The following is a 23,095-nucleotide window of genomic DNA, read 5'->3' on the forward strand; positions in this document are numbered from 1 at the left end:
TATGAAAAATGTAAAAAATTTACTATAAAGGGCAATAACTCCTAAAGGGGTCAACTGACCATATCAATTATCTCTATCTATAACAGTACTTTCTGTGGAAAATGTTATTGAAAATCTTCAAATTTTAACAAAATTGTTAAAAATTGACTATGAAGGGCAATAACTCCTTAGGGGGTCAATTGACTATTTTGGTCATAGTGACTTATTTTTAGTTCTTACTTTGCTGTACATTATTGCTGTTTACAGTTTATCTCTATCTATAATAATATTCAAGATAACAAAAAAACAGCAAAATTTCCTCAAAATTACCAATTCAGGGGCAGCAACCTAACAACCAATTATCCGATTCTTTTGAAAATTCCAGGGCAGATAGATCCTGACCTGATCAACAATTTTACTTCCTGTCAGATTTGCTCTTAATGCTTTGGTTTTTGAGTTATAAGCCAAAAACTGCATTTTACCCCCATGTTCTATTTTTAGCCATGGCGCCCATCTTGGTTGGTTGGCCGAGTTACCGGACACATTTTTTTAACTAGATACCCCAATGATGATTATGGCTAAGTTTGGTTAAATTTGGCCCAGTAGTTTCAGAGGAGAAGATTTTTCTAAAAGATTACTAAGATTTACGAAAAATGGTTAAAAATTGACTATAAAGGGCAATAACTCCTAAAGTGGTCAACTGACCATTTTGGTCATGTTGACTTATTTGTAGATCTTACTTTGCTGAACATTATTGCTGTTTACAGTTTATCTTTATCTATAATAATATTCAAGATAATAACCAAAAAACAGCAGTTTCCTTAAAATTACCAATTCAGGGGCAGTAACCTAACAGCGGGTTGTCCGATTCATCTGAAAATTTCAGGGCAGATAGATCTTGACCTGATAAACACTTTAACCTTGTCAGAATTGCTCTAAATGCTTTGGTTTTTGAGTTATATGCCAAAAACTGCATTTTACCCCTATGTTCTATTTTTAGCCGTGGCGGCCATCTTGGTAGGTATGCCGGGTTACCGGACACAATTTTTAAACTAGATGCCCCAATGATGATTGTGACCAAGTTTGGTTAAAATTGGCCCAGTAGTTTCAGAGGAGAAGATTTTTGTAAAAGTTAATGACGGACGACAGACGACGGACGCCGGACACCGGACGCCAAGTGATGAGAAAAGCTCACTTGGCCCTTCGGGCCAGGTTAGCTAAAAACGGAAAAATTTCCTTAAAATTACCAAATTCAGGGACAGCAACCCAACAACGGGTTGTCCGATTCATCTGAAAATTTCAGAGCAGATAGATCTTGTCACGATTAACAATTTTACCCCTTTCAGATTTGCTTTAAATGCTTTGGTTTCAGAGATATAAGCCAAAAACTACATTTTACCCCCTATGTTCTATTTTTAGCCAGGTTGGCCATGTTTGTTGGCAGGGCCGGGTCATCGAACATTTTTTTTTAAAACTACATAAGCCAGTGATGATTGTGGCCATGTTTGATTAAATTTGGCCCTGTAGTTTCAGAGGAGAAGATTTTTGTAAAAGTTTCAGAGGAGAAGATTTTTGTAAAAGTTAACGACAGACAACGACCACATACAACAAACGCCAAGTGATGAGAAAAGCTCACTTGGCCCGAAACTGAGCTAAAAGTTTTTTCTTTACAGGGAACATATACAGCCATTCAAACAGAGTTTATAGATATAAAAAAACTTGAAGTCACAAGAAAATTGATAAATTTCTTTCCAGGCTTCTGAACTTGGGTGCTATTTGATTGCTTTTATCAAAGTGGGTGGGTTTAATGTCAAAAGAAGAAAGTGTAAATCATCTTTATTTGCCAACTTCACTAAAACCATTGTATCTATAGCTGTCAATGTCACTGCAGATTGACTGTGTCGCTGTAAAGAAATGACAAATATTTCTACATTTTCAGAAAGATCTCACAATGGAGACACCAACACCAAACACAATACAACAAAAATAAATGAAATTATTTATGTAGAAAAAGTCACAAATTTTGATACAATCATTGGTGAAAATTTGATTAGTAAATACAAAATTACTTTTTTCAATATGACATATTTATGACTAAGAATAACGGTAAAGTAAGCTTTAGATTGAACATTTGTAACATGCGCAACTAATAACAATGTACTATCATTGAGTTATAGTTCTACCACCATAGATAGAATCACTGCTTGGGTAACACTTTTTATACATGGAAGGAAAGGAGCGGATACCAACATCTGATAAATTCAAATAGAGATCATATTTATCCTTTGCTTGTTCTTTAAAATTTAATTTGATATTGTCTAGATCATCAATCATATTTGTTTTTATTCCCTCACAAAACTGTCTATGATGCAACACCATCCACAGAATAACAACTGATGCAGTGATAAGTTTTTTCTTTTCATTGGTTGCAAATAATGGTATTGGTGCAGTGCAGAGCAGAATGTCATGAACTGAATCATACATAATGATTCTGAAATAACTTGAAGATATCAAGATATTTGGTATTAGACTACATAATGTTGGATGTCTCTTTCTCTGAATAAAAGAAAATACAATTGTTTGTGCAACCCCTTGATCCTCAGATCCAATAACATCTTCTTTCCCGTTAGTAAAACTGTTTATATTATCTGTTTCATCTTCATCATCTGAAATTATTAAAATATCTGGTATATATGATTTATCATTATTATTTACAACAAAAAAATCTTTTACAGTTTAGTTTAGAAAAGGGGATTTCAACAAAAGCACAGTTATCAAATTGTTGCTAAACTTAAAATGTGTGATTTGTATTCCAGGACAAAACATTTGGTGATGATTTCAAATTACTGTCAATTATTAACATATTAAACATAAAAATATACAATATTTCAGATATATATGATGAACATATTTTAAAGTTAGACAAACTTAAATGAAAATAACATGTGTAAGTTTTTGAATATTGTAAATATAACCTTAACTTGGAAATAATTATTCATTTCTTAGAAAAGAAGTTAAAAAAAAATGGTTTATATTTTCTTTTACTACAACTACTGAATCTGTGATTTTTGCCAGGGGAGATCATTTTGCAATCTTGGATATAATTCTTGTCTTACAAGTGTTTTAAAAGATGTAATGACTTAAATGAGAATTTATAATATTTGTCTTAAGAAATTGCTTAAAACACTTTTATATCTTTTATTTAGAAAAATTTATAACTACAATGACTGACTAATTCATTTCAAAATTGGGATTTTTTTTCTCCAGGGGAGATAATTTGGCACAAATGTGTTTAATTCAAGGTAAGAATACAAAAATAAAACCAGACATTAGTACAATCAAAAGTTTACACCAATCAAGAAAACAAGAATAAACACCTCTATCTTTCTTTTCATTTTCAACTTATCTTAATAATTCCCCTTTTCTAAACATACATCACAATTAGTAAGTGAGTTTTGGTTTACTTAGATATACTTGCATACTTCTCAAACAAATACAGTGATATCAATTAAATTTATTGAAATCTAAATGTATTTTCAACTTTGCAAAAAATAAGGAAGTATAAAAGACCCCCCCACCACCACCACCAATTAAAAGTAATTATTAATTCATACTATAAGATAACTAAGTTGAGTCATGAAAAAAGATCAAAGTCAATCTAAAACTAATTTGTTCAGCCTTTAGACTTCAAAACTCTTAAAAACAAACAAACTGTGTACCATCATTTTGCTATTTGTTTGCTTTATGATTTGGCCAATCAGAGAGTAGTTCATTTAAATTATTATAGATTTTGAGAGATTTTCTTCCTCACATCATTTGCACATTGTAACAATCTTTTGGTACTTTTTCAGTGTCTCAAATTTGTTAAGGTTGTAATATGAGCAAATTACAAATTTAAATGAATGACACCCTTTTGCCTCTAATTTTATCGAATATTGTATTATTTTCATCAATTCTATTAAAATCAAATCTCCAGCACTCGCTCTTTTTTATGCTTGGTCGCTGCGATTGTATTTATTCTTGAATATGTGTACATGTTTCATTAAATAATTGATATTGATAATTTATATATTGTCTCAGCTGTCATGTCCTGTTGCAGGATTTTTTTTTTTCATTTCCATGACAATATTTCAACAGTTGCTTCATTACTATTTCGGCTGATATACAATTGCAGAAAAATGAATGCTCATAAATGATAATATATTTACCATCAGAGGTCGCTACAACAACACCAACACTATCTGGTGATCCTTTGTTAGATACCACATCAACGAAACCATGCCATGCATTAACATTACCTGAAAACAAATAGAGTATAATGATAAAAAAAACACTGGTTTTTATAGATTATCTTTGATCATCTCAATGAGATTAATTTTCTTGCTTGAGCCGGTACGAGTTGAGATGACCAATGATAATCTGTTTATCGCTATTTTACCTTTGACAAGGATGTCAATTTCAGGTCAGCAACGCCACGTGCCACCTTAGTTTCTAGCTATAATTTTCCATCTCAAGCGAGTAGCATGATATGAAAAATTATCACAAAAAAAGATCCAAGGGAAAATGCACAAAATAGCGATAATATAGGATTATTGCATGAATATTGGGGCATATTGTCCAGAGTAGACTTTTGTATTGCAGGAGCTTGCGAGTGCAATATACATTGTATGTTCTACAAAAATATTCCCAAATATTCATGCAATAACCCTTTTATTGTATAGCAATATAATATTTGAAAGTAAAAATTGGTTTAAACTAAGATTTTATCATTGATGACATCATGAATTTTGAAGATTTATTACGCTAGTGCAACATTAGAATTTATTGCACGCTAACTTTTGGTTACTTTCTGTGGGAAATAATATATTGCTATGCAATAAATTATTATATGTCTCACATGCTTTTCAGAAAAATATAAAAAAATATTTATTTCATAAATTGAAAAAATTATCAATATTCATGTACATTTTTGTAACTACATTTACTTAATATTTATGAAGAAAAAAATTGTAATTTAATCAAACATGATATTAGAATCTCCAACAGCATGAAAACTTGATATTGGAATGAAAGATGAAAAGCAATTTATTTATTTCTATTTATTTGTAACATATAGACATTTGTTATCAATCAAATAATTATATCACACATACATGTATATAAAATTAATAAAATTGATGCATAAAACCTATTGGATGATTTTGTTGTAAAGAAAACTATAAAACAGTACATTTTTTCCAAAAATTATACCCATTGCTAGGTTGATTTTATTTTTTTTAATTGCTCTTACTTGTCACAGTACCATAATGTCCTACAAAAGAGAAAGACTGACGTCACAAAACATATTCATAGGCAGATCCAGGGGGGCCTGGACCCTCTCCCCATTTTGTGGGGAAAATTTTGTTGATTATATAGGTCTGCCACACTGATTATACACATGTAGTATACAGGTACTCCGTGTCAAAAGTTGGTGATATGAAAAAGACTATTACAGGCTACTGACTTAAGACAAAAAGGACTTAAAGAGCTTCATTTTTTAAGCCAAATTATCACATTGTACTTTGTATCAAATAAGAATTATTCTATACATACTATGTAACTTCAACTGAAAATGCTAAATACAACAAAAAATACCTATTCCAGTGCAACCAAAGTTTGAGTCTTGTTTACAGTGAGCATATCCACACCTGCATTTTGGTGATGTTTTCAAATGTGAATCAATTGTATAGAAGTTCCCTGGTGCAAGTTTCCCTAGAAGATGATCTGCAAAGGCAATAGTTATGTCATTGTCCAAAGATTTCTCTTTTTTCTTTTCTTCAGCTACTAGATATATTACTTTTCTGAGACTTTTTTCATGTTGTACTGAAATGAAATAAAAAAAAGTCAATGATCACACACTTACACTGTCATAACTTATACATTTTGTCTATTATATACACTTGTAACACACTTCAAAGCTGGTTGCTACATGTATCTACCTGATTTGTTACTCTTTGCTGTTTTTAGAATAAATCAGGCCCTTGGTTTTCTCTTGAATAGATGAATTTTGAACATGGTAAATTCATACACTTTACCGTCCTTTCCTATAAAGTCACAATGATTGTGTTATTACCTCACATTAAGTTAACATGAGTAAGGATGTACTTAGGTCAGTGAGGTTTAGGATTTTTTTATGAATGTTTGTACTCCTTTGTTTTTTATCTACAATAGTGTAAAATATTTTGCCCCATAACAGTAATTTTTCTTTTCATAAAACATGTATATATATGTGTATATGACTTCACTATCTCATAAAAGGTAATTTACCAAAATTTAAGCAGATTCTAGATTTCTTCGTTTTCAAATTATGACCCAAAAAATAGCAATGCAAATATGAGGTAACATTCTGAATCCGCCTTTTCCTGTGTTCTTAAAAGACTTAAAGTACCAATTTTAAATACTTACATACATATTAATTGTTATAAATAAAACATTTTTTATCATGTTTATTGAATGAACTCATTTAAAATACATGTACATGTGCTGTGAATGATGAAGGTTTTGCTCAATATTTCTGGTTACTGTATACATATGGTATAGTACGCTATAGCCTGTACTTTGTTTTGAAGTAAATAGCTGTCTCATTGGCTATAATGAAGGGGGCAGGACCTTTTTCAGGATGTCGGGATCAGGTGATTAAGATTTTGGATTGATCCTTTCAAGACCCGGGGATTCTTTTTGTTCGAATTTCAGGATGTAGGGATTTAAATTTCTTTAAATTCAGGACCTCAGGATTTCATGTTTTTAAACCCTGGATTCCAGGATCAGGAGCCCTCTGACCCCACCCCTCCCTCTGTGATCTTCACATGCATTGTTCATTTTTTAGTTTTTTAATTTATACAAGTTCTTTATGTACTTACCAATATCTTCTAAATAACTAGCTAGTAACATAACTGCTGTCTTTTTGTTTTCATCTAGTACAGGTGTATTTTTCTCTGCAGCAGTGAGTAACTGAATCCCTTTGCTGAATATATCAGTAAACTTTAATAACAAAGGAACTTCATGATTTTCTGCTATTTCTACAATGTTACACTTTGCGCTCGTAAAGAAATAGTTTTGTGATGCGTTGCAATCACGTATTTTCAAAATAGCAAAATTTGCATAGTCAAAGAGCGATTGTTCTAAGCAAGCATACTTCGCAAGCACTTTCCTACAGTGCTCAAATCGTCCAGTGTTGCTGGTACTGCGCCTTTTCTTCGGAGTCGGTTCTGTCATTCTCAGAGATCTAAAACGTGTAGGGGAGCGAAACTATATATTTATCCTCATTAATACAAAAAAATGACAATCACTATTATAGATCATTATAAGCTGAAAATTGTAGGATGAAAGGGTTACACACATAATAGAATCCTTTCGCAGATCCAGCCATTTCTAAAATGAAGGTTTTCAACACATACAACGCATGTAAAAGGGAAAAAAGGGGGGAGGATAAAAAGGGGGGCAACTGTATGTCCATGTACAACACGGGATGTACAATAGCATAAGTTTATGGGCGTTTTTCAATAAAAGCGTAACTTTCAGACCTAAAAAAAAATGGAAAATCAACTTGTCCAAAATTTAATTTCAAGAGTTATTTTGAATACCTGTTTTGTAAACAAAAAGTGAAATCTTAAATACGGCTTTAAAATGATATTATTTTCATAATTTCTGTACTGTTTCGTAGGGGACTTGACTTTTGTCCCCTACGAAACTGCTTCTAAGGCAGCAACCATTTGATTTTTTTTTTGGGGGGGGGGGGGGGTTGTGGGCTATGTTTTTTTTTCTGGACAAATTCTTTTTTCCGCGACAAGTCGAAAACAATTTTTTTCTTTCAATTTTAGCATTACATATAGTGGCAGCTGAGGGTGAAACAAACAATTTTTTTTTCTCAGAATCAAAAACAAATTATTTTTCTCTCTAAAAACTGGAAACAAACTTTTTTTTCCCCAAAAAAAACATATTGGAGAACCATTTTTATCGATAAAAGAGAGGGACGAAAGATACCAAAGGGACAGTCAAACTCATAAATCTAAAACAAACTGACAACGCCATGGCTAAAAATGAAAAAGACAAACAGAAAAACAATAGTACACATGACACAACATAGAAAACTAAAGAATAAACAACACGAACCCCACCAAAAACTAGGGGTGATCTCAGGTGCTCCGGAAGGGTAAGCAGATCCTGCTCCACATGTGGCACCCGTCGTGTTGCTTATGTGATTACAAATCCGGTAAATAGTCTAATTCGGTAGGTCACATTCATGAAAGGGAAGGGGATTGTAGTTACGACGTAAGGAACATATCCGATATCATTTGTGAAACGGTTATTCCATAACGGTCAACCAACTCGTGATGGCGTCCGTAAAATTTACGAAGGGATGATTTCAACTTCACCATTTAGAACTCTTGGTTTAATAGCTTCCTTGTGAGCAGTAACCCTCTATCAAGAAAATCATGATAGGAAATGCAAGCACGGGAATATCGTATCAATTGGGAGATATATACCCCGTATGCAGGTGCTGCTGGAATGTTGCTACTTAGAAATGGAAAGTTCACAATTGGAAAGCTGAAATCATCTCTTTTGTCGTAAAGTTTTGTTTTCAACCGACCCTCATTGTCAATTTCTAGATGTAAGTCAAGATATGAAGCCGACTTAACTGTATCTGTAGTATCCTTTATCTCCAATTCAATGGGATAGATGCGTTCCACATAGTCACCAAATTTTGAATTGTTTAGTGAAAGAACGTAACATGTTTAACCTCGCCACATTATATATTTGTCTAAGCCTCCCCAAGTGAGGAGCCTGTAATTCAAAGGTTTTCGTTTGTTGCTGTGTTGCATATCTGTTTTTCGTTATTTATCTTTTTTATTATATATAATAATATATATATGTCAAGAACGAGAAAAAGTTAAAAAAAAAAAAAGATACAGCAGGTAGTTTTTACATTAGAGGCCGTCCTAGATTAACGTCGAAGAAGTTTGGACTGCCACGGAAAAGAGATTGCAAATTGGATAGAGACGGAAATTTGTTTATGTCATATGCCATCTATGGACCCCTCAAAAAGTTGTTACATGGGTTAAAAACGAACAAAGAGCACGGAATTCTCTCTACACAAGGTGTCTGATTTAACGTTCCCATTCTGACCATACGGTGAGGCGTATTTATGCATCCCGCACAGCAAAACGTACGCCCTACTTTGGCTATGGCTTTTAGGGAAGGTAGACTAATTAAGACCATTTTACCAGTCCCCAGTCACTCTTGGGGGTCTTGAAATGTAATGTTTATGTTCTTTTTGTATATCATCTTATGTTCGTGATATTGTGTTATTTTGTTGTGTCGTTGTATATTGTTAATCTTTAGGTTAGTGTTTGATTAATTATTTGGGTTGCTCAGTTTTCATACATACCCCCATTGTGTTACGGTGCCATGGTCATTTTGTACGCTTGTCCGTAAATTTGGCTTATGACTGATCTTCATCTATAAAGTGTTTATGTGACATTTTGAGTTTTTCTGTTGAAATAGTTTTAAATTTTGTTTTATAGTGATTAAGATTTTAAAACAATGTGATATCTTTGCCTATCATGTATGTTTGCTTTGCTCAAAACTTGTTGTTGATATAATAGAATTCTATGTGACTCTCATACAAGTGAGAAGCTTAGCTAGTTATACAACCAGGATTAATCCTCCATTTTCTATGGCATGAGGAAATGTTTGTTCCAAATCAAGTATATGACAATTGTTATCAATTTGTTTGGTGTGTCTTTAGATTTTTTTTTTCATTTGCTAAAGGACTTCGTTCTCAATTTAACTTATATTTCATATCTAATAAGCTACAAAATCTCCGTCCTCTAGCTCACTATGCATGCTGCTGACTATAGTATATAGAAATACAGAATTTGTAGCCTGATCAATATTTTCACATAATAATTTTTATGATTCGAAGAACAATTCTCATATTTATAAAACTTTAAATAGTTGTTCCGGAGACATTTATTTCATTTCAAACATGATTGAATTGTTTAGAAATAAAATCAGTGACGGATATCAATATTTCCAGTTACGTCTATCGTTGACTATTTATTAACTCCAGTTACCCATATCATCCCGATATTTTAGATGGCTGTTTTCTCCATTTAGCGGTAAAATTATGAATAAAACACTTAGTATTTCAGTTTCAAATTTAGAATGTCGTTAAAAAAGACCCGGAATACAGAAAAATAATACATTATTATTACACAATTGACAAAAAATATTGACCAGAAACATCGTCCGCCATCTTTTGATACTATGATACGTAACTGCAGTTACGGAGATCACATTTACCCCAGTGAATATATGTTTTTATAGATTTAACTGTGTGACATTATTTCTAATTTGTGGACAAATCAGCCATTCAGTTTGAGTTTTTAGTATAACAAGCTCAGTATTAAAAGTTCTTTGTCTGGTTGTTCTAGAACTAAGCTAATTCACATATCTAAATACATTGATATACTGTTGAAGGTCGTACAGTGGCCTATAGTTGTAAATTTCTGTGTCATTTGGTCTCTTGTGGAAATTGTCTCATTGGCAATCCTACCACATCTTCTTTTTATATGCTGTATGGGCTTTGCTTTTTGTTGAAGGCCGTATGGTATTAAACCTATTGTTGTTAATTTATGTGTCATATGGTCTCTTATGAAGAGTTGTCCCATTGGCATTCACACCACATCTTCTTTTTTCTATGCTGTATGGGCTTTGCTTTTTCAGCTTTTTTTGTCTGGTTGTATGATATTAAACCTATAGTTGTTAATTGCGGTGTCAATTGGTCTCTTGTGGGGAGTTGTCTAATTGGCAATCACACCAAATCTTCTTTTTTATATGCTGTATGGACTTTACTTTTTGTTGAAGGCCTCATGGTATTTAACCTATAGTTGTTAATTTCGGTGTCATTGGTCTCTTATGGAGAGTTGTCTCATTGGCAATCACACCACATCTTCTTTTTTATATGCTGTATGGGCTTTGCTTTTTGTTGAAGGCCGTATGGTATTAAACCTATTGTTGTTAATGTATGTGTCATATGGTCTCTTATGAAGAGTTATCTCATTGGCATTCACACCACATCTTCTTTTTTATATGCTGTATGGGCTTTGCTTTTTCAGTTTTTGTTGTCTGGTTGTATGATATTTAACCTATAGTTGTTAATTGCGGTGTCAATTGGTCTCTTGTGAGGAGTTTCTCATTGGCAATCACACCACATCTTCTTTTTTATATGCTGTATGGACTTTACTTTTTGTTGAAGGCCTCATGGTATTTAACCTATAGTTGTTAATTTCGGTGTCATTGGTCTCTTGTGGTGTGTTGTCTCATTGGCAATCACACCACATCTTCTTTTTTATATGCGGTATAGGCTTTGCTCCTTGTTGAAGGTCATATAGTGACCTATAGTTGTTAATTTTGGTGTCATTTGGTCTCTTGAGGAGAATGGTCTCATTGGCAATCATAACACATCTTCTTTTATCTCATTCATCTTCATTAGCTTTTAAGATATGGTATGAGTGCCAATGAGAAAACTCTCCATCCAAGTCACAATTTATAAAAGTAAACCATTATAGGTCAATTTACGGTCTTCAACACAGAGCCTAGGCTCACACCGAACAGCAAGCTATAAAGGGACCCAAAAATTACTAGTGTAAAAGCATTCAAACAGGGAAACCAACGGTCTAATCTATACAAAAAATGAGAAACGAAATTAACACATTCTAAAACATTTTTCAAAATTTTATTATTTCTGCTTTTGTAATAAATAAATAAAACAATATATCACAGACTTATTACAAAATAAAATATTTAACAATGTTTGCTAATGTCACTATATGATAATGTAATGTCTAAATCATTACTTTGTTCACGATGCATAGTGTTATTACAATGGAACTCATATTTCCTGGTTTGCGAATATTTATTCTTCTGACATAATAAAGATACATTTTGATAAATCAATTAATACTATCATAAAAACAATTCAATCTAGGTAATAAAACATTAAATTGATTGAAACAATATCAATGGCAAATTAGGAGGAATGATACTTTTATAATTGAGCTCCTAAAATTCTAAATTTCAAAAATTCCTCTTCTTTTCAGTATCAGGCTTATCCTACTACATGAAGAATATGGTTACGAATGAAATATGGCCATTTTTTTTAGGAAAGTGTCAAATATTATGTCACATCAGTATCTTATCAATTAAAATTTCAGGATTATTCTACTTTTCCATCTTTTTAAAAGATATAATATGAGCATTGGTTTTGAAGTTAAAAAAAAATGTTGATTATATCTAAATGTCAATGAGAAAACATGAAAATGAGAATCTTTGTTTGATTTTTTGTTGCATTTTTCTTAGCAAAACTCTCAGTGCACTGTTTTTGATAAATAACATTCTTAAATTGTGTGATAATATGCAGAATGATAATCAAAATCAAAATTATGATTTAAAAATTAAGTAGGTTTATCTTCTAATTCAAAAGACATAAACTTTATAAAAATTTATAAAATTAAAATTTGACTAGTTTAATGTCGTGATAATTCAAAGATATTGTATTGTAAATTTAACAATGGACAAATGTGAAATTTCTTGTCCTACATTGGTTCACAAGATAATTTGCACCAAACTAATTCCTTATACTTGCATGCCATTTAAAGAAAACAATAATGTCATTATATATATATATGTAATTGAAAAAAAACCCAAATAATTCCATTTCATCCAACATTTTAATACTTTTACTTTTCTATATTAATGTATTCATAGACATGATAATCATGATAATGTGGTTTAATACATATTACTTATTTTATGCCATATAATTCATAGCACATACATGTTCTAATGAATAAACTTCATGTTTATCTATATTTCAAAGAAGCACCCATCTGGAAACAAGATGCTAGCAATGATTTGCATGTAGATCATAAGGAAGACAGTATTTATCAATTAAAAAATTTAAAACACCAACTTTGTTAAATTTAAAAATGTTAGAGCAATAATTTCTGTAGAGCTGACTTATTCGGAAATTATCCAACATATGTTTTTTGTTTGTTAATCTAACTGTAATCATGTAGAGAACACACATTTCCCTGATTTTCACTATTTCATGATTTAGAAACCAACAACCCTGTAATAAAGTTGTAACCTTAAAATGGAGCTGGTTTATATACTGAATTTCCTCTGTTTACCAGTTTGCAGTAGGCTATTCAGATTTGAAGGCTATCAGAACCAGGTTAGATATTGAGGTTACCCTCAATAAAACCAGTAAGTGATGAACCTATGAATTTTAATGAGAAACCTGACTAAGTGTTAAATCATTAAATAGTTCAGTCCTTCAATGAATGGTTTCTAAACCAGTTCGGTACTGGTTCATCACTGTAAACAACTGTTTGGATGTATGCTAGTCTTTTCTGTACTTTTGATCTGAAAAAAATAAGGCAAATGATAATTTGTATAAAAAATTAAATGTATCTAGCTAATATAAAGTTGTCAGAAGTTTTAAGTGAGGACATTTTTCTCAAGTTTTGTCATAGGAAACAATTGCATGGTTTGGTTGCAAAGCACACCTTTCTTGCATGGTAAATTTGCGGTTTGTAAATACCCCATCTCGCTCTATATATAGTTAATTATATAACTTTATATGCTAAACCTCCCTTTTATTTTGGTTTCTTACATTTCCAAAAGAATGGTTCTGAAGCAACTCTACATCATGGATACTCTCATTTAATGTGTGCACTTACTTGGAAATTTCTTTGCAGTACAGCATTGTAAGTGATTTCAATTTTTTACAACCCTTGCGTAGATACTTCAAAGATTTATCTCTGAAAAATAAAGTTGTCATTACTGATCAGTATGAAGAACATATGAATTAAATAAGAATAGTAAATAACAAAAAAAAGTTGACCCAGATACAAAGTTTTAATCATAATTTTAATGTTATTGATAATTTAATTCATATCAAATATTTTGTTGCTTATTATCATTATTATTCAAATTTTAATCTATCTATTATAGTTGTTGTGTCAGATAAACTACTAAAATTTGTAAAAATATCAACTTCAGATAATAACTCCTAAAAGGAGTAAACTGACTACTTCTTTGTAGATCTTGTCATGCCAATTTAATTTTTTGCACTTACAAGTTTAGCATAGTGGATACTGTGGATTCTTTATAATTTGTTGAATAACAACTTTCGTCGATTTCATTGGTTTAGGTGAACCAAGAAATTAAATGTTTTCAACAAATGAATTTTTTTCCATTAGCTTGTATACAAACTTAGGCAAAACCACAAATTAAATATCCACATAGCTAAGTTTTCCTTATTCCACGAAAATTGGTACCCACAAAAAATGGATGAATCCACAGTATTTAGATATAACTTGACATCATTTTAACAGCCAACTTCGATGTTGGTGACAAAGTTGTTGGGATTGACAGTTCCAAGTACTGACCGATATCCCTTACATATGAAGGTGCAAATTTTAGTCCATTACAAAGCTTTGAAGCATTAGAGACCAGGTTTTACAAAATTTCATTCCAACTACACATCCCTGATTAATACTTACGAGATATGAAGACAACCACTAATATCTAATGTGTTTAGGTATTTACAAACTCCTGATAAATACTGAATACTCATGTTGGTTATCTACAAAAAAGAATAGTTATTATTAAAAATACCCTTTTTTGGCAAATGTCTAATGTTATCAGTCATGACAAAGTAACCACTGCAATTTCTTAAAGTAACTAAGAAACAAAACACAAAAATCTGCTTTGACAATACATAAAAATCCAACAAAAAACACTTCAATATTAAATTGTCCCATCTGGTCTGAGGCTCTATAAAATTTGAATGAATAAAAACTCATCTCCAAAATTCACAGGAATTTCTAGGACTTACTGGTCTTTTAATCAATGAACCTTTATAAAAAAATACTTTTAAACTTTTAAATGTTTCCCCTACATTTTATGATCTAAGGTCTCCAAGACCAGGATGTCAGCACACCTTCTTCAAAGTGAACTTACATTTTTGCATCCGCATAAATTCAAAGCATTCAGATTCTGACAACAGAAAGCTAAGTTCTTTATGGCACCATCTGTTATTTGCTGAAATAAAAAAAAAAATAGTAGATTATAATTGAGCTTATAATTTCCTATTTCAGAATACAAGATGTAAATCAATAAAATCTTAAAACAGAAAAGTGTATGTGATGTTAGTCATAACCCTTAGAATTTTGCAGTCCAAGTTCTAAACAATTTTGGACACAAAAAAAGGAAAGTCGGGCATTAATTTTAAAAGTTATTATCATCTTATAATGTTATTTAAAAAAAACTGAATAAAACAGACACATTTTTTATTCAATATTTTACTGATATTTGTGACTATGAATAGATGTGACATAAAATTGTCCTTTGTAAACTTACCCAACAGTGAGACAGATCTAATCTTTCTATTTCTTTACACTGCTGCGTAAATTTCTCCAACCCTAAGTCTGTAATGTCGATACATTCAGACAGAGTTACGTCCCTTAGTCTGTAATTGTTTCCAAGCAATGACAGAGACTGAAAAAAATACAGTAATGTTAAATCAAAATTCATCTCAATCAGTATAACTATCATTCATAAAGAGATAACAAGCTATTATTAACCAACGAAGTACATTATTGCCAAAAATGACTATTTATTAAAAATTACATATTTTCTGTAATGGCCCTGTTTTTTTCTGTAATGGCCCTGTTTTTCTGTAATGGCCCTGTTTTTCTGTAATGGCCCTGTTTTTTTCTGTAATGACCCTGTATTAATGCCCAGTTTGTCTGTTTTAAGCCCAGTTAGGGTTTTTAATAAAGTTCATAAAATTAAGTTTTAAAGAGTATATTAATACCTTTTTGTATTTTGTTTAATTTAGTAACCAGTAACAAACATTAAAGAGTTATACAGAACCATATAAAGGGATCACTGTTCATCCTGTTTTTCAACACATAACTTCTTTCAACTTAATATCTTGGATATTTGGTATATTTAAAGCTTTATCATGGTGAAGTACAAATTATTTTTTTCAAACTAAACTTTTCAAACTAAACTCATTAAAAGAGTAAGAGAGTACATCAAGTTCGTAGCAACACATATACTTTTGTTCAGTTGGTTAATAAATGTATTAAGAAATGGGTGTTTTTATAATGGCCCTGTTATATGTCCTCGGTCAGTAATAATGGCCTCGGATGTCTGTTATGGCCCTCGGCGTTGCCTCGGGCCATTACAGACTTCCTCGACCATTATTACAGACCTTGGATATATAACAGGGCCATTATAAAAACACCCATTCATTAATACTATAATATAAATCATTAAAAGTTGAAACTGAACAAACTAATATAAATTATTATAAGTTGAAACTGGAAAACAATTGGACATTCTATCAGAATTATTTTGAATTATGCAAATTTCTTGGGTATAGAATTTACAAATAATAACATAAATTTAACTTCATAACTCCAACTGTTTGAGTACCTCCCAGAATATTAATACAAATTAGGCTTCCAAATCTTTGGATTTGCATATTCTTGGTAAAGATTTTTCTAGAAAGAGCAGGTTAAACACACCAAAATTAGTATGTTTGATTTTTCAAATCTACCAAATCCTTACTTTGTCTGTAACTTTACATCCAGATATATCTAGAGAAGTCAAACTGTGCATCTGTCCAAGAATTTCTATACCATTCTCACTTATATGGTCGCAAAAACATAAACTAACATACGTCAAATGTTTTAACCTGTAATGATAAACCAAAACTTTTAGATGATCTCGTATAAATATGTAAATCAGATGTTTATCTAAATTTTTCTTAATACTTCTTTATCATAACAAATCCATTTTAGAAAAACTGTAACTGTGAAAGCTGTATGCTATATGTCAAAATTGAGATAAAGAAAAACAAAATAATGCCCCTTTAGTTTTATTACATATTGCATTTGCTAAACTTTATTTGTTCTTGCATGGAATATGTCAGATCATATTGCATACATGTACTTACTTTTTAAGCATATTAATGACAGAGAGTTCACTAACTCTGATACAGTTGGTCAGGTTTAATTCTCTGATTTTATCAGCTGAGTCTCCATCTGTCAATGGCCTAACTCCTCCATCACTTATCCTGTAACATTTATTGAATTTTATTATCTATTTTCATTATTATCTATATTTCTTTTTAAAAATGAAAATATGGTATTTTATACTGCCAAAATCTGCTATGAAATTTTAATGAAGCAAAAATGTATTTTATATTCATGATAGTTGACTTGTATTTGTATTATAATTTTTATAGTCTCTCATAACTCTTTATAGAGTGGCTCTTGTTGTTAAGTTGTGTTTTAAAAAGCTGTATATTTTATATGTAACAAGTGGTGAGACTTTTTACTATTTTACCAATAATTTATTTTCCTACCTTACACAATCTGCAAAGTTAGCAACTCTCAATTCTTTACATGATGTCAGCTGTTTTAATGAAGCATCGGTCAGTCTTTGGCAGTCTGTTATATACAAATGAGTAAGACCTTGACATTGACCAATGGACTTCATTGCTACATCTGATATTCTCTGGTTACCTACAAACAAACCAATACACATCTCATAAAGCATTTCAAAGTTCTGTTATTCCTACATTTTTCATAAAGTTTAACATTCATTTAATTTTAATGAACAACCTAGAGACGTTTTTTTCAAACTAAAAATAGTTGGTATCCTAAATAAGTCAAACTGAGCAGACCTTTTCAGAATTTTCACAAGTTTGATGTATTGTACATGTTCATTTAAAACATTTCATTTATAAAAATATTGTTTTAAATTGATGAAGCAAACAACATTGTGTCCATTGAACAGGCAAAAAAATAGTCACAAGTTTAACAAGAGTGCACACGCTGAAATGTCTCGCCTTCTATACTAATCATTGATATTATGTTGATAGTCCTAAGTATAAAGCTAAGCTTTAATACAACTGTCACATAAACTTAACATTAACCAAGATAACTAAACAAAGACCAATGAACCTTGAAAATGAGGTCAAGGTCAGATGAACCATGCCAGGCAGATATGTACAGCTAACAATGCTTTTATATAACATATATAGTTGACCTATTACTTATAGTTTAAGAAAAATAGATCAAAACACAACAAGAGAGCACACACTGAAATGTCTCGCCTTCTTTACTAATCATTGATATTATGTTGAAAGTCCTAAGTATAAAGCTTTATTACAACTGTCACATAAACTTAACATTAACCAAGATAGCTAAACAAAGACCAATGAACCATGAAAATGAGGTCAAGGTCAGATGAACCATGCCAGACAGACATGTACAGCTAACAAAGCTTCCATACAACAAATATAGTTGACCTATTACTTATAGTTTAAGAAAAATAGACCAAAACACAAAAACTTAACACTGTGCAATGAACCGTGCAATTGAGGTCATGGTCAAATAAACCTGCGGGACTGACATATAGATCATAATATATTTCCATACACCAAATATAGCTGACCTTTGGCATATAATATTAGATAAAAAGACCAAAACTTAAAAACTTAACTTTGACCACTGAACCATGAAAATGAGGTGAAGGTCACATGACATCTGCCCACTAGACATGCACACCTTACAATCATTCCATACAACAAATATAGTAGACCTATTGCATAAAGTATGAGAAAAACAGACCAAAACACAAAAACTTAACTATAACCACTGAACCACGAAAATGAGGTCAAGGTCAGATGACACCTGCCAGTTGGACATGTACACCTTCCAGTCCTTCCATACACCAAATATACTAGCCCTATTGCTTATAGTATCTGAGATATGGACTTGACCACCAAAACTTAACCTTGTTCACTGATCCATGAAATAAGGTCGAGGTCAAGTGAAAACTGTCTGACGGGCATGAGGACCTTGCAAGGTACGCACATACCAAATATAGTTATCCTATTACTTATAATAAGAGAGAATTCAACATTACAAAAATTCTGAACTTTTTTTTCAAGTGGTCACTGAACCATGAAAATGAGGTCAAGGACATTGGACATGTGACTGACGGAAACTTCGTAACATGAGGCATCTATATACAAAGTATGAAGCATCCAGGTCTTTCACCTTCTAAAATATAAACCTTTTAAGAAGTTAGCTAACGCCGCCGCCGTAGCCGCCGCCGCCGGTTCACTATCCCTATGTCGAGCTTTCTGCAACAAAAGTTGCAGGCTCGACAAAAACTTAACACTGTGCAATGAACCGTGAAAATGAGGTCACGGTCAAATAAAACCTGCGCGACTAACATGAAGATCATAAAATATTTCCATACACCAAATATAGATGACCTATGGCATATAGTATAAGATAAAAAGACCAAAACTCAAAAACTTAACTTTGACCACTGAACCATGAAAATGAGGTCAGGGTCACATGACATCTGCCCGCTAGATAGGTACACCTTACAATCATTCCATACAACAAATATAGTAGACCTATTGCATATACTATGAGAAAAACAGACCAAAACACAAAAATTTAACTATAACCACTGAACCATGAAAATGAGGTCAAGGTCAGATGACACCTGCTAGTTGGACATGTACACCTTACAGTCCTTCCATACACCGAATATACTAGCCCTATTGCTTGTAGTATCTGAGATATGGACTTGACCACCAAAACTTAACCTTGTTCACTGATCCATGAAATGAGGTCGAGGTCAAGTGAAAACTGTCTGACAGACATGAGGACCTTGCAAGGTTCGCACATATCAAATATAGTTATCCTATTACTTATAATAAGAGAGAATTCAACATTACAAAAAATCTGAACTTTTTTTTTAAGTGGTCACTGAACCATGAAAATGAGGTCAAGGACATTGGACATGTGAGTGACGGAAACTTCGTAACATGAGGCATCTATATACAAAGTATGAAGCATCCAGGTCTTCCACCTTCTAAAATATAAAGCTTTTAAGAAGTTAGCTAACACCGCCGCCGCCGCTGCCGCCGGATCACTATCCCTATGTCGAGCTTTCTGCAACAAAAGTTGCAGGCTCGACAAAAATCAAAGTTCTTGTTGCCTAATATCATAGTAATTATGTTAAAATAATGTACATACCTTCTGTTTTAAGTTTTTTGAGTCTCTTATGCTGTGCTAACTTTTTAAATGATTCGTCTGTAAGAAGTGGTGATCCTAACACAGAGACTGTGTGGATCTTTGTACATTTGTTGGCAAGGGCCTACAAGCAAAATAGTAAACAAGAGTGCACACGCTGAAATGTCTCGCCTTCTTTACCATGTTTACTAATTATTGATATTATGTTGATAGACCTAAATATAAAGCTTTATTACAACTGTCGCATAAACTCAACATTAACCAAGAAAACGAAACATTGATCAATGAACCATGAAAATGAGGTCAAGGTCAGATGAACCATGCCAGGCAGACATGTACAGCTAACAATTCTTCAATACAACAAATATAGTTGACTTATTGCTTATAAATTAAGAAAAACAGACAAAAACACAAACACTTAACACTTAGCAATGGACCGCGAAAAATGAGGTCAAGGTCAAATAAAACCTGCGTAACAGACATATAGATCATAAAATATTTTCATACACCAAATATAGTTGACCAAATGAATAAAGTATTAGAAAAATAGACCAAAACTCAAAAACTTAACTTTGACCACTGTAACCATGAAAATGAGGTCAAGGTCAGATGACACCTGTCAGCTAGACATGTACACCTTACAATCATTCCATACACCAAATATAGTAGACCTATTGCATATAGTATAAGAAAAACAGACCAAAACCCAAAAACTTAACTATAACCACTGAACCATGAAAATGAGGTCAAGGTCAGATGACACCTGCCAGTTGGACATGTACACCTTACAATCATTCCATACACCAAATATAGTAGACCTATTGCATATAGTATAAGAAAAACAGACCAAAACCCAAAAACTTAACTATAACCACTGAACCATGAAAATGAGGTCAAGGTCAGATGACACCTGCCAGTTGGACATGTACACCTTACAGTCCTTCCATACACCGAATATACTAGACCTATTGCTTATAGTATCTGAGATATGGACTTGACCACCAAAACTTAACCTTGTTCACTGATCCATGAAATGAGGTCGAGGTCAAGTGAAAACTGTCTGACGGGCATGAGAACCTTGCAAGGTACGCACATACCAAATATAGTTATCCAATTACTTATAATAAGAGAGAATTTAACATTACAAAAAATCTTAACTTTTTTTTCAAGTAGTCACTGAACCATGAAAATGAGGTCAAGGACATTGGACATGTGATTGACAGAAAGTTCGTAACATGAGGCATCTATATACAAAGTATGAGGCATCCAGGTCTTCTACCTTCTAAAATATAAAGCTTTTAAGAAGTTAGCTAACGCCGCCGCCGTAGCCGCCGCCGTAGCCGCCGCCGGATCACTATCCCTATGTCGAGCTTTCTGCAACAATAGTTGCAGGCTCGACAATAATGCCTATAAATATATCACTCTGTCTTTTAACTGCTAATATAAAAAAAATATTACAGAGCATTCTTTTTATAATTTTTTTTATTTTGATTAACTGCATTTAATATCCAATGGAGTACAGTATTGGTACTTTCTAAATTTCATACATTTAATACTCCATGAATCTTGTTTAATAAAATATATTGGGATCCGCAAATAACATTACATTATAAAGCACCAAATATTCTATGTTACTTAAATTTATCTCAAAACATGTGTTTCAAGACTTGTATTTTATATCTTACACTTGTGTATAGGTGCAAAAAAACAAACTTGAAGCTGTCTATGGTATTATATCTTCCTAATTTTTAAAGGCTGAATTTTCGTTTTGAACTCCTTATAAGACTTACAATAACACATTCGTCTGTCAAAGTAGGGAAGTCATTTATAATCAGGGTCTGTAGATTAATGCATCCGTTCGCTAGACCTTTGAAACCATCAGGTGTTATCTAAAATGAAAAATAAAGCATCAAAATAATTGGTATTCATATAAACGTTTAGACAATATTTAGACTATCATACACTCTATGCACTATGAAAGTTTTTAATAATTAAGCCAAAAATTTTATTTCTACAATAATATTGCAACTGTTCTCTGTTTTAACAGTATTTCCAATAGATATAAGGGAACATTAACATATTTCACCCTGCCAAATTGTTTATGTACTTTTACTTAACCAGTGGTTTGTCGTACAGCAGTGGTTGTTACTGTCCTTCGTAATTGTTTTTCTAATATTGTTGTAAGCTTTAACTTTGGGTTTTTTCATTTAAATTGTTTCACATTTTTTTATCACAAGTCTTGCTGCCTGACAATAGAGTATTTTTGTGTGTGTGTGAAGCGTTTGATTTCCTTTACCAAAAACAATACATTAAAAATAAACAAATTTTCATTATTTAATGAATTTCCTTGTAGACTTATATTACTGTATTTGAATATTTACCTGCAGACAACCTGATATGTCTAAATATTTACCTGCAGATAACCTGATATGTCTAAATATTTACCTGCAGACAACCTGATATGTCTAAATATTTACCTGCAGACAACCTGATATGTCTAAATATTCCAACTTCTTGCTACATTTGGCACTTGCTAAATACATTAAACCCCTGTCTGTAAAGCTCTTACAGTAGGCTAAACTCAAAAACTGTAAATGCTGGCTGAACCTTAAATGAATAAATAAATAAAAGAAAATCAGGTACATGTATTAGCATATCAAATAAATAAAAAAACAAAGTTTGTTGGAAACTTTCTGGCTTTTTCTACCAATTAAATTGACCATCACTAGTGCTGGAAAATACATTAAACATAAAAAATCAATCAATCAGGATCATGATCCTAAGTGAGAGCTGAAAACAGTGACATGTGTCTCACAATATCTAATAAAGAGCTGTGCCATGACCACATGATACACCATTACTTTTTCAACTAATTCAGTTCCATTAATCCTAAATGTCATATCAGAAATTTATAATAAAAAAATAAAGGGAGA

The 23,095-nt window shown here is 32.0% G+C and overlaps 2 protein-coding genes across 5 annotated transcripts in view; both read right to left on the reverse strand.

Moving 5' to 3' along the window:
- Positions 1-1,966: 1,966 nt before the first annotated feature.
- On the reverse strand, positions 1,967-7,275 carry LOC143045876 (uncharacterized). The gene is made up of 4 exons (XM_076218699.1): positions 6,879-7,275; positions 5,614-5,841; positions 4,188-4,277; positions 1,967-2,645 (listed from the first exon to the last, which is right to left on the reverse strand). Exons 1-4 carry the CDS (start codon positions 7,231-7,233, stop codon positions 2,143-2,145), a joined length of 1,176 nt encoding a protein of 391 aa, XP_076074814.1. The 5' UTR covers positions 7,234-7,275; the 3' UTR covers positions 1,967-2,142.
- Positions 7,276-12,712: 5,437 nt separating this feature from the next.
- LOC143045899 (F-box and leucine-rich repeat protein 13-like) overlaps positions 12,713-23,095 on the reverse strand; it is a 38,695-nt gene continuing 28,312 nt past the window's right edge. For all 4 annotated transcript variants that reach the window (XM_076218756.1, XM_076218737.1, XM_076218731.1 and 1 more), the window contains 11 exons: positions 22,640-22,769; positions 21,953-22,051; positions 20,166-20,286; positions 17,468-17,627; positions 17,057-17,176; positions 16,669-16,795; positions 15,451-15,588; positions 15,052-15,132; positions 14,592-14,674; positions 13,767-13,847; positions 12,713-13,449 (listed from right to left, as the gene is read on the reverse strand). In XM_076218756.1, coding sequence (XP_076074871.1) covers positions 13,353-13,449; positions 13,767-13,847; positions 14,592-14,674; positions 15,052-15,132; positions 15,451-15,588; positions 16,669-16,795; positions 17,057-17,176; positions 17,468-17,627; positions 20,166-20,286; positions 21,953-22,051; positions 22,640-22,769 — 1,237 coding nt within the window. In that variant the 3' untranslated portion in view covers positions 12,713-13,352. The remainder of the gene's footprint in view (positions 13,450-13,766; positions 13,848-14,591; positions 14,675-15,051; positions 15,133-15,450; positions 15,589-16,668; positions 16,796-17,056; positions 17,177-17,467; positions 17,628-20,165; positions 20,287-21,952; positions 22,052-22,639; positions 22,770-23,095) is intronic.

Source organism: Mytilus galloprovincialis, chromosome 1, assembly GCF_965363235.1.
Source record: "Mytilus galloprovincialis chromosome 1, xbMytGall1.hap1.1, whole genome shotgun sequence".
Classification (NCBI taxonomy): Eukaryota; Metazoa; Mollusca; class Bivalvia; order Mytilida; family Mytilidae; genus Mytilus; species Mytilus galloprovincialis.